The 16,861-nt window shown below is 42.4% G+C and overlaps 1 protein-coding gene across 3 annotated transcripts in view; it reads right to left on the minus strand.

Moving 5' to 3' along the window:
• cfap300 (cilia and flagella associated protein 300) overlaps positions 1-16,861 on the minus strand; it is a 42,932-nt gene that overhangs the window by 10,804 nt on the left and 15,267 nt on the right. For 2 of the 3 annotated variants that reach the window (XM_033022354.1, XM_033022356.1), the window contains exons 4-5: positions 15,942-16,111; positions 13,948-14,120 (exon numbers count right to left, since the gene is read on the minus strand). In XM_033022354.1, the coding sequence (XP_032878245.1) occupies positions 13,948-14,120; positions 15,942-16,111 (343 nt within the window). The remainder of the gene's footprint in view (positions 1-13,947; positions 14,121-15,941; positions 16,112-16,861) is intronic. The other variant, XM_033022355.1, reaches the window with a different exon arrangement.

The raw sequence follows: 16,861 nt of genomic DNA on the forward strand, positions 1-16,861 counted from the left end.
CCTAACAGCGGGGTAAATTCTAGATAATCTTGCATTTGTGTAGTGGACTTTGTGAAGGACTTTGCATTGGATTAGGCCATGACGGGCACATATGGAGGAAGAATGGATCAAATCCAAGGCAGAGTCCCATTGCTGGTCTGTTAGTTTCGTATTCAGCTCACCCTCCCACGCAGCTTTTAATGAGGTATGAGGTTTCAATATAACCGACCCTAACAAGTTATACAAAACAGAGATGCATTTCTTCCGGTTGGGATCTAGAGCTAAGATGGTATCGGTCAGGGTTTCAGGGGGGCGATTTGGGAAATGGGGGAATGTCTTCTTCACAAAATCCCTAATCTGGAAAAAACGAAAAAGGTGGGCGTTTGGGAGGCTGTAGTTGGACGAGAGCTCCGCAAAAGACGAAAAGATGCCATCCTTGTATAGGTTTTTGATACTACTGATACCGTTGCTATGCCAGGTTTTGAATGCGTGGTCTGTACTTGAAGGTTTAAAGATGTGGTTTTTAAGCAGTGGGGTCAAGATGGAAGGGCCTTGTAAACCGAAGTTTTTCCTGAGTTGACTCCATATCTTGAGCGAGAGGGACGCAATTGGGCCTGCACCCACAGATGTTATAGGAAGGGGGAGTTGGGAGCATAGGACAGACCGCAACGGGAGATGTGAACTCGCCTTTTCCATGTGTACCCAGGTCGGTAGGTGGTCGCAATCATCATTCATCCAATACAGGAGTTTTTGCAAGTTAGCTGCCCAATAGTATCGCCTAAAGTCAGGAAGTGCCAAACCGCCGTCACTCTTAGGAGACTGCAGTATCGCCTTTCGGATTCTAGCCGGTTTGCTACCCCATAAAAATTTAGATATTGTCCTTTCTAATTTATCAAAAAAAGATTTAGTGATAAATATAGGGACGTGCTGGAAAAGATACAGGAATTTGGGTAGGACGACCATCTTGACCAGATTTATCCGGCCCACGAGGGATAGCGGTAAAACTGACCAGCGGTCAAAATCTCTTTCAGCTTTCTCAACCAGAGGCAGAAAGTTTGTGCGAAACATATCAGATAAGGGTGTTGTGATAAAGACGCTGAGTTAGCGAAACCCGTCCTCTGCCCATTTGAATGAGGTTAAAGAGCGAGGGAGCTGCTTAGCCAATGAGTTAATCGGTAATAGCTCACTCTTTTGGTAGTTGAGTTTATAACCAGAATACGCGCCAAACCGTTCTAAAATATTCGTAATCACAGGGAGAGAGCTGACTGGGTTCGAGATGTACAGGAGCAGGTCATCCGCATACAATGAGACTTTATGAGTTGTGTCGAACCGTGGAATACCTTTAAAGCCCTTCTCTGAGCGTAACCAGACCGCTAAGGGTTCTATCGCGACAGCAAACAGAAGTGGTGATAACGGGCAACCCTGTCTGGTACCTCTCTGAAGGGGGAAGTGGGGCGACAGTGTGCCGTTTGTTTGTACTGAGGCCACCGGGGACGAGTATAATAGACTGACCCAAAGAATAAAACTGTTACCGAGGCCAAACCTGTCCATCGCCACATATAGGTACCTCCACTCGACCCTGTCGAAAACTTTTTCGGCGTCGAGGGAGACCACTATCTCCGGGGTCTCACTACTCTTGTATTGTATTGTATTCAAATTTATTGTCATTGTCTCAGTTAGAGACAACGAAATGAATTTCCCTTACAGGCAGTATCATAAAAATAAAAATAAATAAATAATAATAATAAATAATAAAACATATTAAAAATAAAATAGAATTTAAAAAAAAAAGCACAAACACTGAAAGTCCACGACACAACATAACACAGTGGCACCAAGGTGAGGAAGGCACCATAGTCCAGCCAGCCTCCCCTCCGTTCTTCCCAGATTTTCACTCGTGGTCGAGGCCTTCCTAGCACCCGCAGTCGCCGCCCCGGGCGGCCCGATGTTCAGGCCCTCACGCCGGGCTGGTGGAACGCCGACGCCGAACCCCGACGGTGAACATCCTCCTCCTCAGCGGCCCGGACCTCCTGATCAGCCGCCTCCCACAGCCGGAGTCCGCAGCTCCCGAGTCCGCAGCTCCCGTGTCCGCAGCTCCCGAAGTCCGCAGCTCCCGAGTCCGCAGCTCCTGAGCCGGGCAGAGTCGCAGGACCCCGCGCTGTCCATCAGCGCCGCCCGCGTTGGGAGCTCCGCAAACCGCAGCTCCATGATGTCGGTGCAGCAGGTCCAGCACTCCGGGCTCCAGACGGCGATCCCCGGTAAGGCATCGCCAGCCTCGCGATGTATCAGCGCTGTCCCGCCGCTGCTGGAGCTCTGGTCGCAGGAAAGTCCACGCCAATCCAGTAGGTAGGCCGCTGGTGGTGGGGGGGGGGGGGCGAGGACGCGACTCGAATAAAAGTTGCGTCTTCACCAGGAAGCGGCTGAAGGACGGTATCCCCCGCACCGTGCCCTCTTCCCCCACATCAAAACACAAAAAAAACACAAAAAAACACACTTTTACATAACTAAATAAACAAAAAAACAAAAAGATACCGGGCTGTAGGTGGAGGCAGCTGACGCCAGCGCCACCGGAAGTACTCGATGAATGGATGATGTTAAGGAGACGCCTAGTATTGTGGGAAGACTGTCGGCCTGGTATGAACCCTGTTTGGTCTAACGAGATAATAGAGGGCATCACTCGTTGAAGACGGAGTGCAAGGGCTTTAGAGAGGATTTTGAGGTCCACATTCAGGAGTGAAATTGGTCTATAGCTACTACAAAGCAGAGGATCTTTCTCCTTTTTAAGAATTAAGGAGATAGTAGCCCACGACAAGGTGGGCGGTAGGCGACGATGTAAAAACGCCTCATTGTACATATCTCTCAGGACTGGTGCGAGGAGAGCAGAGAAAGCTTTGTAATATTCTACAGTGAAGCCGTCAGGGCCGGGTGACTTTCCGCTTTGCAGCGATGTGATGGCTGCTTGGACCTCAGCAACAGTTATGGGACCACCCAAGTCTCTCGTGGCTTCATCGTCAATTCGGGGAAACGTCATACTACTGAGCATGTCACCTGCAGTGGGAGGACAATCGGAAACGTATAGTTCAGCGTAGAATTTAGCAAATGCTTCATTAATTCTAAGAGGATCAGTATGAATCTCCCCTAAGCTGGATCTAATGGCTGGAATTAGCCATGAAGTCGCCTCGGTTCTGGCCTGATGGGCCAAAAGCTTCCCAGCTTTATCCCCAGATTCAAAAAAGTGTTGCCTAGATTTAAGCAGTCGTAGCTTGGCTTTATTAGTAGACGTGAGGTCAAGGTCTGTTTGTAACCTAAGGCGTTCTCTATAAAGGTTAGGGTCTGGGTCAGATGCATATTTGTCATCAATGTCCTTTATTTTTTGTAACAGGTCTGCCGTTTGGGACGTCTCGGTTCTTTTCAGGTTGAAGACAAAAGAGATAAGTTGGCCCCTAATATAGGCTTTTGAAGCTTCCCAGAGTATACCTCTTTCTATGTCCGGCGAGTCATTCAGCTCAAAATATAAGGTGATTTGGGATGTGCAAGAATTGCATGTAGTGAGCCTCTGCTAATAATGAGGAGTTGAACCTCCACTGTTTAAAGGGGTTAGCTCGTTTACAAAAGTGGAGATCGAGGGAGGTTGCAGCGTGATCTGATATTACGATGCTATGATACTCGCTGGATTTGATTTTGGAGAGCAGTCTGTTATCTAAGAGAAAGAAGTCTATACGGGTATAGGTACGGTGCACGTGGGAAAAAAATGAAAATAATTTAGTCGTGGGGAATGTAAATCTCCATGGGTCTGTGAGCCCAAGTTGTTTGGCGAAAGCATGCAGAGTCTTACCTGATTTAGTTAAAGTAGAGGCTTTGTTCGAAGATCTATCCAGTATAGGGTCTTGGACCAGATTAAAATCTCCACCCACAATGACGTGGTGATTTTCAATATTTGGGAGAGAGGTAAAAAATTTGGTTACAAATGAGCTGTCATCCCAGTTGGGGCCGTAAATGCTGGCCAATATGACAGGTGTGTCTTGCAGTTTGCCAGACACCATGACAAAGCGGCCAGCAAGATCCTCCACAGTTTTCTGTGGTTCGAAAATAACGTTCTTACGAATCAGGATAGCAGTACCCCTAGCCCTATCATTAAATTTCGAGTGAAATAAGTGGCTAATCCAGCCTCTCTTAAGCCGTGTTATCTCTCTGTTACGAAGGTGGGTCTCTTGAATAAAAAATATATCGCCTTTGAGCTGTTGCAAGTGGGCCAAGATCCTGTCAGTCTTGGTAGGACTTCCCACCCCCCTCACGTTCCACGAGACAAATCTAAGAGTGTCGTTTGTGTTGGCCATACTTAGCTATATCCAAGCGAGTGGGCAGAGCGCTGTAGTACTGCAAGTCGAGATGGAAGAGCGCATCGAAACCAGCTGCCGAGAGTGGGGATGTGGGGGGGGGGGGGGGAGAAGGAGTGATTAAAATTATTTTTTAAAAATTAAAAAAAAGATACATACACACGTATACACACAACAAACAAGTGGGACACATATCACTTAACCATCTTTCAAACCTGAGTCCCCGGACCTGAGATCCCCCATGTCCCAACTGAACCTTGAGTGCCCATTGCACCAAGGTGCGTTGTCCTCGCATCCGCATGGAGATATCCGATCTTAACTCCCAATATTTCCACCTCCCAAAGCAACAAAATCGCTCAATGTCAGTAAAGTAACATAAAATGAAATGAGTGTAGTAATAATAATAATAACAATGATAATAATAATTTGAAAAATAGAAAGTAGAAATAAAGTAAAATAAACATAAATAAATAAATACAAAGTTGAAATAATTGCCATAATAGTTGCACTGCCAATGTCATTGCTAACACTAATGGTAATGGTTGTAATGATGATAGTAATAATAAGACAAAGCAAATTAACAAAATGGTGATACTGAATAAGCAAGCCAACGTAAAAGTGGAGCAAGAATAGCTTCCTTTGGTATTACATAGTATATCTTAAAATCGACAAGGTATAAAGAAAGAGTTAGCGTTAGAGAAGTTAGCAAGTTGCAAACTGGGCTCTTGGATTAAAGCGCAGGGCAAAAGAACATCAATTAAGTATTGTTAAACAAAAACGCTGTAGGAGCAGATTGGTATAACACAGCCTTGGCTGTAATGAGCTCTTATCAGCCCCAGACAGTCCGCTAGGAAGACTAGTGTAAACAAACTAGCCGAATGCTGGCAGCGTTAGCAGCCAGCTGCTAAAAACAAGAAGGCAGAGACCAGATCACGAACCACAAAGTGGGTCCCTTAAGCCCAATTTTATAGCACGTGCAGGTGAAGAACCTTTCAAGTATGATTACACATAAACATTATAAGGAAAAGTTGGTATAAGATAGTCACGAATCGTGGTGAATTCTTACCAGCCTCATACATTTCAAGACAGGGGTCTAGTATAATCAGCAAGGCCGAGCGCTAGCAATAGCTAGTTGCTAAGAGCAGTCAAGCTAAAGTTAGTCCATAGTGTAACTGTAGATTAACCGGACCCCTGTGCCACTCGGATATAGACGTAGCGAGCGAAGTCAGTCGTCTGTGGGTCCCGGTCTGCGTCGACGGTATGAGATGAAATCCTGAGCGTCCTCAGGAGATGTTAGTCGTCATATATTAATAAGCTATCGGTGAATGTTTGTGCTACACATTGTCATCAAATATGTGTATATGTGAATATCATCAAACTCCAAGGCACGGGCATCTGTAACACCCTTCACAACAGAATCCTTCACAGATGTTAATCAGTACAGATAGGTAATAACATCTCCTCTTCAATGACCATCTATATAGGTGCATCTCAAGCCTGCGTGCTTAGCTCTTTGTTCCACTCGCTTTACACCCATGACTGTATGACTAAGCACAGCTCCAATGCAATCAATGATTTTGCTGTTGACACTACTGTAATTGGCTGAATCACAGGTTGTGATGAGTCAGCATCAAGGAGAGAGATAGAACACCTGGTTTGGAGATGCCACAGCAACAACCTCTTGCTCAACAAGAACAAGGCCAGCAACTGATTGTTGTCTACCAGCAACTGATTGTTGATTTCAGAAAGGGGAAGTCTGGGGACTCCGCACCAGTTTTCATTGATGGATCATTAGTGGAAACAGTGGGCAGTTTCAAATTCCGGGGCATTAACATCTTCGATCGCTTATCCTGGGCCCAGCGCATTGATGTAATCCTGAAGAATACAAGCTAGCGCCATTATTTTCTTCAACGTTTAAAGAGATTTGGCATGTCATCAAATGTACAACAAATTTCTCCAGATGTCCAAGTTCAAGTTCAAGTTCATGTGAGTTTATTGTCATGTGTCCCTGTATTGGACAATGAAATTCTTGCTTTGCTTAAGCACACAGAAAATAGTAGGCATTTACTACAAAACAGATAAATGTGTCCATATACCATGATATAAATATATACACACATGAATAAATAAACTGATAAAGTGCAAATAGCAGAAAGTGGTTATTAATAATCAGAGTTTTGTCCGAGCCAGGTTTAATAGCCTGATGGCTGTGGGGAAGTAGCTATTCCTGAACCTGGTTGTTGCAGTCTTCAAGCTCCTGTACCTTCTACCTGAAGGTAGCAGGGAGATGAGTGTGTGGCCAGGATGGTGTGGGTCTTTGATGACACTGCCAGCCTTTTTGAGGCAGCGACTGCGATAAATCCCCTCGATGGAAGGAAGGTCAGAGCCTTGATGGACTGGGCAGTGTTTACTACTTTTTTTAGTCTTTTCCTCTCCAGGGCGCTCAAAATGCCGAACCAAGCCACGATGCAACTGGTCAGCATGCTCTCTACTGTGCACCTGTAGAAGTTAGAGAGAGTCTTCCTTGACAAACCGACTCTCCGTAATCTTCTCAGGAAGTAGAGGCGCTGATGAGCTTTTTTGATAATTGCGTTAGTGTTCTCGGACCAGGAAAGATCTTCAGAGATGTGCACGCCCAGGAATTTGAAGTTCTTGACCCTTTCAACCATCGACCCGTTGATATAAATGGGGCTGTGGGTCCCCCTCCTACTCCTTCCAAAGTCCACAATCAGTTCCTTGGTTTTGCTGGTGTTGAGGGCCAGGTTATTGCGCTGGCACCATATGGACAGTTGCTCGATCTCTCTTCTGTACTCTGACTCATCCCCATCAGTGATACGTCCCACAACAGTGGTGTCGTCAGCGAACTTGATGATGGAGTTCGCACTGTGGTTGGCTACGCAGTCATGGGTATAGAGTGAGTACAGCAAGGGGCTGAGCACGCAGCCTTGAGGTGCTCCCGTGCTGATTATTATCGAGGCTGACACATTTCCACCAATACGAACAGACTGTGGTCTGTGGATGAGGAAGTCAAGGATCCAGTTGCAGAGGGATGCGCAGAGACCCAGTTCTGCGAGTTTGGTAACCAGTTTGGAGGGGATGATTGTGTTGAATGCCGAGCTGTAATCGATGAATAACAGCCTGACATATGAGTTTTTGTTGTCCAAGTGGTCCAGTGCGGAGTGAAGGGCCAGCGAGATCGCACCGTAGAAAGTAGCCTGTCTGGTTGCATCATGACCTGGTACGTCAATTCCAATGCACATGAATGCAAGAAGCTGCAGAAAGTGGCAGACTCAGCCCGGTCCATCATGGGCAGACCTCACTGTGCCTTCAAAAGCATCTACATGAGGCGTTGCCTCTAGAAAGTGCTAACTATCCTCAAGGATCCATACCATTTGGGTTGTTCCCTCTTCTAGCTTCTACCATCGGGCGCGAGGTACAAGAAGCCTTATGCCCCTGTCCCACTTAGGAAACCTGAACGGAAACCTCTGGACTTTGCGCCCCACCCAAGGTTTCCGTGCGGTTCCCAGAGGTTCCCGGAAGTTTTTGTCAGTCTCTCTACCTGCTTCCACTACCTGTAACCTCTGGCAACCACCTGCAACCTCCGGGAACCGCACGAAAACCTTGGGTGGGGTGCAAAGTCTCCAGAGGTTCCCATTCAAGTTTCCTAAGTGGGACAGGGGCATTACGTTGCACACCACCAACTTCAAAAATTGGTACTTTTAAATAACCATCAGGTTGTTGAACCAACCCCACAGCCCTAAATCCTACCTTGACAACAGAACACCATGGACCACTAGCATGGATTTCTTTTGTTTCTAATTGCGTTTTGCACAAATGTCTTGTTTTAGTTGCACAGACAATTGTATCCTTATTCTGTTTTGCAGTATTTTATGTGTAATTTATATATAATTTGTTTTTGTACCTGAACTTCACTGTTTGTGTATATCACAATAAACTCAGAAATAACAGTCAATAAAAATATATTTAAAGGTTCCATACAATTCGGAATGGGTAGCTCACTCCTGAAACCTCCTCTTCCATTTAGTGAGATTATGGCTGATCCATTTGCAACTTGACAAAGCACTTAATAACGTTGTTACATTCTTCACAACTGATTTCATAACGTTTATCACTTCCTTGACAATGTGTAGCCAAGTTACTGTCTCACTGCAGATGGATTGATATATAAAGAATCAATGTAGTTTCCTGATATTAGGATTAGATTATAATATTGATTTTTGGTGGGAATGATCCCAAAATTACATCTGTGTTTGTTTTTACTAGATTTTGGTTCACAAACCTTTCATGGCAATTTGAGGTTGCTTTTACAACCATTGACTAATTGGTAAACTATTTAGCCCTTAAAATATTACAACATTCCCTGCAACATGGAATATGTTATAGTGTGGAAAAACACTGGATCCTAAGATTCAGATTCTAATAAATAAAAGCTGTGACATGAATGGCACATGCCAAATATACTTTATCACAGTTTGAAACTGAGAGATTCTATATAGTTCAATGTGAAAGTTATATAACATTTTCAGTGTGTCACCAGTAGTACTCACATTCCATTGAAAAAAAACTTGTTTCAGAGCATTTTTTTTTCACAACAGGTATTAATATAGCAATATCAAGCAAAGATATAATTAACCTTAACCTCACTAGAATTGGAAGTGCATTATGAGTGAGTACTAAGGCAAGTTCCAAAGCAGTATCCTAAGAGCCAAATATTATGTCCAATATTGATGTACAAATATCGCAACTAATTTTGTTCATGGTATTGAGATTAATTATAATCACATAACTTCTATAGTTGATTATAGAATTGCCTGTATTCAGGCAACAAGTAGTTGTGGAACCAATCAAATGAGCTGCCTTGTTCAAGATAACATCAAACTTCTTGAATAGAATTAGAGGTATACTCTTCTAGGCAAATAGAGATGAATCTAGAACATTCCCTTCTTGTATTGTGTGGAAAAACATATGACTTGGTAGCTCATGTGCTTGCGTGGCTGTTCCAGCTAAGTTTCTGGTAATGGTTATAATAGTAATAACAGTTATTGTGCACTAAATAGTTGAACTTGATTATTGGAAATGGTAATTGCTTGTATTTTTATGGCGTAAGTTATTTGCCACGTCAGCTAATGTCTGAATATTGTCTAGATATTGCAACACACATGGACAATCTGTTGCATTTCTGAAGAAATTGTGAATGAATTAAACAATGTGCGATCACCAACGAACATTCCCACTTATGATGGAAAGATGGTGATCTTAATGCAGTTGAAGTTGGTTGGACACAGCCTAAGAATTCCAGTAGCAATGTCTATGCCTGAAATGATTGACCACCAATATCCACAACTAACTTCCTTTGTAGGAGGTATGACTCTACCTTGCTTATCCTTTGTTTTGAGTTCTTCAAGAACTCTGTGATAGCGCACTTTATTAAATGAAAGAAACTTTATGACTTAAAAGAAGACCATTCAATTCATTAGGTCCCTAGATTAAATTGAACTACCACACCTAACCACCTTCCAGAACTAGGAAAGAAACATTGTTAGTCGTTAAGTGCACATCCAAATACTTTCCAGGCCTTGAATTTTAAACATCCATCATCCTCCAAGTGAAATAATTTTTCTTCATCCTCGCAAACGATTAAAAAAAATCTATGTCCCTTGTTTACACTGCTCTGATGACATATGTCTTTCCAATTTAATAAAAAAGCATCTACGTCTTTCATATTTACTTATGTAGGCCCTTCATAATTTTATACCTCAATTAATTCAGAATACATAGTTGCCTTGAAATTAGCATTTGAAATTTTAAATTAACAATATTCAAAGACCTATTGCCATGAAATTAACCTTTAACATGGTTCCATGAAGGGTCCCATTCCCAAATGTCACCTATCTGTGTTCTCCAGAGATGCTGCCTGAATTGCTGAGTTACTCCAGCACTTAGTGTATTTTTTCATAAACCAGCATGTTTCTTCAGTAGCCTATTGTCTGAGATTTCTCTCTTGATGACTTAGTGGAAGTATTGCTTTGTTTATTTAAAACAGATTGATGCCTTTGCTAAGATGGTGGAGAAAATTTCTGGCCGATGCATTAATTGTTGTGCTCCAATATTCTAATTGTTTCAAATCATCACTTGAAATCTCATTTAAAATGACAAACCATACCAATGGCTTAAAGTAAGACTATTTTTAAATGCAAGTTTCCAAAGAACATTGTTTCATTGGCTTGTAAAGCTGATGAACACGACGTTAAAAAATGCGCTGAATATATGTTCCCACCCAACCTCAGGCAGAACTTGACTCAACACTAGTCAAAACTTAATTGCACTTAACTCTGCTTGTGGGGAGAGCTTGTTCTGACTCAACCCAACTTTGATCTCATTAAGCTCGACTAGTCTGAAATTGACTCTTGAAATGACTGCATGGGTGGAGATGGAGTTTCTCTAGCGAAACACACGGAGCCGGTGCCCAGCAATGGTGCACATTCAATGCATCAGACATAATGCAACCCTGGCACCTCATGTCTGGGTGCTGATTGGATGCATCACTTACCTAGCCCTCCCAACACAAGGTTCACGGGACACTGCCACACTTGAATCGTTCAGTGATGAGATCACTTTAATTGTGTCCTTACTGCAGGAACACCAGTGGAGGGCTTTGGCCTCAACCAGGTCCATGGTACAACAACAGGGAGAGGATTGTGCCAGGTTCATCAGCACTGTCAGTAATATATCTCTATATATAACTAGACTAAGTAGGACCCGTTGGGTCCCATGTTCACACGGGACGGCTGGTCCCCCAACGCAATATTCCACATCTCCACCAATTCCATTTGGGGGGGGGGGAGGCTAGAATGGACATTGTGGGCTAAATGGATTATTGGGGTGGCAGCTCAGTCATTCAAGCCTGATGTGCTGGCAGCTCACTCACGGCTGGTGGGCTGGCAGTTGACTCAGGGCTATTCCTTGAAATTCCATTTGAAGCAGGGTGCAAGGCCACCAAATTCAAATGCAGTTTCCTACCACTTCAAGCAGGGTGCAGGGCCACCAAACTCAAGTGCACTTTCATGCCACTTCAAGCAGGGTGCAAGGCCACCAAATGCAAGTGCAGTTTCATGCCATTTCAAGCAGGGTGTAAGGCCACCGAATTCAAATGCAGTTTCATACCATTTCAAGCAGGGTGCAAGGGCACCACATTCAAATGCAGTTTCATACCATTTCAAGCAGGGTGAAATCAACACAAAACCACACAAAACACCACATAAATACCACACTCAGTTCAGTAGACATTCGGTGTGTTCAGTTGATTCACAGCTCAGACAGAGTCGTGACCTCTCCCTCCCCCATCTTGCAGTGACTGAGCCACACCCACACTTCCGGATTTTATAATCCCTCCCCCCTCCCACCGGAAGGGGTGTGGCCTTCATGGCGGATTGATAGGAGAGAGATTCTCAACATTTTAAAAACACTAATAACAATTTTATTTTTCATTGATGGGAAGAATCCTCTGCACCTGATGAGCGGAGGTGAGTAAGATGGCCGAGATGACTGAGTAAGATGGCCTAAAATCACAGCCGAGTTTTATCTAAAATCAATATACAGTGCAAACAGGAAGTTGTCAAGTTTAGACTTTTAATCATTTGCCATTTCAAACCAACCACCACCAACCATTTGCTGTGCATCATTTCAAACCAATCACCACCAACCATTTGCTGTGCTTCATTTCAAACCAACCACCACCAACCATTTGCTGTGCTTCATTTCAAACCGACCACCACCAACCATTTGCTGTGCTTCATTTCAAACCGACCACCACCAACCATTTGATGTGCTTCGTTTCAAGCCGACCACCACCAACGATTTGCTGTGCTTCATTTCAAACCACATTAAGGGCACTCAAGGTCAGTAAAACCACACTCACAGTTTAGTAGACATGTGTTCAGTGTTATTCATAGCTCAGACTGAGAGACTTGACCCTCTCACTCCCCCCATCTTGCAGAGACTGACTGAGGCACTCAACACTTCTGGGTTTTATAGTCCCTCCGGAAGGGGCGTGGCCTTTGGAGAGAGAATCTCAACATTTTTAAAACACTAATAACTCTTTTATTTTTAATCGATGGGAAAAATCCTCTTGTCCTGCACAGCGGAGGGGACTCTGAGTAAGATGGCCAAAAATCACAGCCGAAAGTGGCAGCGTTTTTTCTACTTAAATATAAACTTAAATATTCATCTTCACTGTCCTCTAAACCACCAGATTTTATGTCATTAGCAAATGTGGGGGGGGGCGGGGTTGTGGGTGTGGGGGGGGGGAGTTGTGGGGGCGGTGGGTTGTGAGGGCTGGGGGAGTTATGGGTGCTGGGGTGGATTGTGGTGGCGAGGGTGGGTTTGGGGGCGGGGAACCGTTTTTACGCAAATAGAAAGACCGCATAAACCGGAAGATAACAAGATCAGAGTTTTTGTTATGTATAGATAGATAGATGTGGAATCTCAATTAATTTTGCTTTATCTTGCCTGCCAGGTCCATTTCATGTCCTCTTTCTGCCCTCCCAATTGCCTTATTAAATGCACACCAACACTTTAGTTTAATTTAAAGATACAGCATGGAACCGGTTTTGCAGCCCACTCCAACCACCAATCATCTAATACTACTAATTTTATGCTACCCCACTCTCTCATCCAATTCCTGTGCTTTAGGGGCAATTTTACCGAGGCTAATTAACCCATAAACCACACTTCTTTGGGATGTGGAAGGAAACCGGAACGCCGGAGGAAACCCAGGGGAGGACATGCAAACTCCACAGAGAAAATGTGCAAACTTCATACATTTCATGTGCTCTTTTTACCCTCCTGATACCTTGTTAAATCCATGCATTGAGGGATTCGTTTGATTCTGACTATCTAAATCTGACATATGTCTCTCTTTTCCTCAATAGAGCTTGAACCTCTCTCATCAAACAGGTTTTCCTAAACTTGCACTTCATCCTAACAGGAACATGCATCCCTTGTATTCTTGCTATCTCATTTTTGAAAGCCTTCCACTTGCCAGCCATCCTCATTCCTGCAAACAGACTCACCCAATTAACATCTGCAAGTTTCCATCCAATAGTTCAAATAAAGAGCTTCAGAAAATTGAATTATTATAGGAGAGAAAATCAAAACATAATGAAGGGCCTGTCCCACTGTACGAGGTAATTCAAGAGTTCTCCCGAGTTTCCCCTGATTCAAACTCGGAGAATTACAGTAATAGCCGCTCGAAGGTACTCGGGGCTCTCGTGGACATTTTTCAACACGTTGAAAAAAATTCACGAGGTTACCGCGTTTCCCGAGTACCTGCCGTTAGCGTTACGAGCCGCTAAGAGACGTCCCGAGCTCCGACGTACCCGCTACATATATTCTACGTACTTACCACGAGTTTGATTTTTTTTTAAACTCGGGTGAGCTCTTGCGTAAACTCGTATAGTGGGACAGGCCCTTTACACTTTCTGCGACCAAGCACATATCCGAATGAAGGGAAGGTAAAAAATCTTTCAAACGTGCTTAATGGACAATATGAGCATTTGAAATCTTCAAATGTAATATTAAAAGATAAAAGCCTGAGACAGTTTTTACAAACCTGACTATTTCCTTGTAAACTGCCTTGGTGATTTCTAGATAAGGGTCAATCGTATCTTCAAATTGACAGAGCATTCCCCCCAAGCAGAAATGTTTGAAGAGGCGGAAGATAAATTCCTTGCGTTCTGTATCACTGAATATTTGATAATTGTCAGAGTCTTCCAACAGTAATACCTAAATTAAATATAGAATACTAATCAGTGAAACTAAATGAAAAATTAGGAATAAATAAAATATCAATCACTTACCTGCCAGATTAATGGTTGGCACATAATATAATGCAGCACATTACTCAAAAGCCCTTTCCTATTTTATGCATCAACTTTTTCTATTATTCCAAGCTAAAAATACAGGATCCGGTCTTTGCTCTTCATTTCATTTACACAATAGGTCCATTAGTTTATTGATAAATGAGACAATTATTTTTCAATTTCACAAGATAAAAACTGTTCTTCCACCTGATATTGCATAATGATTAATGATAGTTAATTTAAAATAACACAATTTTAAGATGAAAAAGCATTTTGTAACAGAATACAAAACAGCTGAGTTGCACTGAAATGTAGAACTGCAATGAAAGTAGAAAAGATTCAGATGAATCATTTTGTTGTATTTTACCCTACAGAACACCAACTATTTAAGAATAGGCATTTTTCATAACTATTCTGTGAGGGGGGCATTGAGTTAAAAAACAAAGCAATTGTCCTTTGTTTCACTTCATTAAATTGTTTAAATAGGATGTCTAGAGGACTTCAAAATTCAGAGATATTCAGATAGACAACTCACTGATGGTTAAGGCTTCAACAAAACAATCAAATACTAGCAGCACATTGGTACTGCAATTACTGCCACTGTCATACAGCTCTAGCAACCAAGATTTGATCCTATCCTTACATGTGGATTTTGCATGGGTTTCCCCTCACATTCCAGCAGTGGACTGGTAGGTCAGCTGACTACCGATTCGTTGGGTGTCATGGACCTTTATGGCCTTCCTCTATCTCACAAAAAAATATAAGAAACAAATCTAAATTTCAGTGGGAGAATCCTCGTTTCAAGAAATGTCAGTGGGATTGCTACGCTGCAGTTTTCCAAGACAAATTGCTCCCCAATTGGCATTTAAATCGTCAATTATCTCCGTATGCAAGCTTAAAAAATTAACCATAAATTTAGAGAAACCAGAGGAGCTTTATAAATTATCTCAGCATCAATAAACAATAAGCATTAACAATAAATCACACTATTACATTATCAAAATAGCAGCTATGCACTCATAAAACCTCAAAGAACTAGTTTACTGTACTAAACGTGTTCATACCTCGAGTTTCCCTCTCCCCTGACTCTCAGGCTGAAGAAGAGTCTCGACCTAAAACGACACCAATTCTTTTTCTCCAGAGATGCTGCCTGACCCACTGAGTTACTGCAATATTTTGTGCCAATCTTCGTGGTAAACCAGCATCTGCAGTTCCTTCATATACATAGTTTACTGTACCATACAATTCCTTTGCAGTGATATGCAACTTTCTTTAACTAAACAGTAACAACAAACTGTATTCGTATAGCAACTTTAATGTGGTAAAATAGCATTTTACAGGAATGTTTCCAAACAAAATTTAGCATCAAGCCATACTTGAATTCTAAAGCGTGGGCAAAGAGCTTGGTTTAAGAAGCATTTTCAAAGAAGGCAAGAATGATAAAGATGCAGAGGTAAACACCAAAATAGCCAATCATCAAACATTGCCACCAACACTATCAATCCAACCAGGAATAATCAACCTTTAAAAACATTAATATTAATATTACCTCTCAAAGTACTGCCTCAGTCTTACAGCCACACCAAGAAGTAAAACAGAACCCCAGTAAAATTTAAATGAAGCTCTTAAACTGGGAGCTTTATGTTTTTTGCAGGAAGCATTCCATTCGCTTAAACTTTTTAAATGAATTAATTTTTATATGGCCCCAGCATATAATGACATTTTTGATCCATGAAGGTCTTACCTGTCGAAGCCGATCAGCAATAACAAAATCCTCATAGAATTCATCCAGACATTTATTAATGTGCCCCGTTTCTCGTATAATCTCATTAGTGTACAAACAGTCAAAAAACGACATTGAAACTTGCTTGCAGGGAATTTCCTCTGCTTCTACTTTCTTAACTTCTACTCCTGCTGACAAAGAATTGAAAATAAAAAGAAACATTGGCCAAAGAATTCATTTGGAAAGTGTATGCTTTTTAAATGCAAAATGACTGATGTAAAAATCAACAGGAAAATATGACCACAACCTTACTGCACATTGAACTTTTCAAAATATGATATTTGATTGGCTTCTGTCATGCAGATGACATAGCCACAATTGTAGAAAATAGAATATACATGGATTATGTCAATTCACGCACAATGCTTAGTATCCAAAATTCCCTGAAAGTGAAGCACTGAAATGTAACTGAGGGAGTCTGACCACTTGCAGTAAAGGAAATCTTAACTGCAAATATACTCTCCATCTGTGCAATTTATAGAGTTCATCAAATATTTACAAGTTTGTTGAGGAACAATTTGGAACTGATTCCACATCATCCTATGACATATCCTCTGTTTTTAATACCACTACCAGAGGAAAAAGATTCTAATTATCTATGCCTCTAATCACTTAATATTCCCTCAGTTTTCTTTGCTCGATGGAATATAAACTTCCAATCTCCTATCCAATCTCTCCCCATACTAAAGTCCTTCAAATCCAGGCACATCCTGGTGAATCTTCTCCAACACAATCATATCCGTCCGATAGTATGGTGACCAGAATTACACATACTGCTCCAAGTGCCATACAGCAGGTGTTTTGTGAGGTTGCAATGTCCCAACTTTTATATTCTACTAGACTAAGTGGGACCCGTTGGGTCCCAGCTTCATCACGGAAGG

Source organism: Amblyraja radiata, chromosome 6 (genome assembly GCF_010909765.2).
Source record: "Amblyraja radiata isolate CabotCenter1 chromosome 6, sAmbRad1.1.pri, whole genome shotgun sequence".
In the NCBI taxonomy this organism is placed as follows: Eukaryota; Metazoa; Chordata; class Chondrichthyes; order Rajiformes; family Rajidae; genus Amblyraja; species Amblyraja radiata.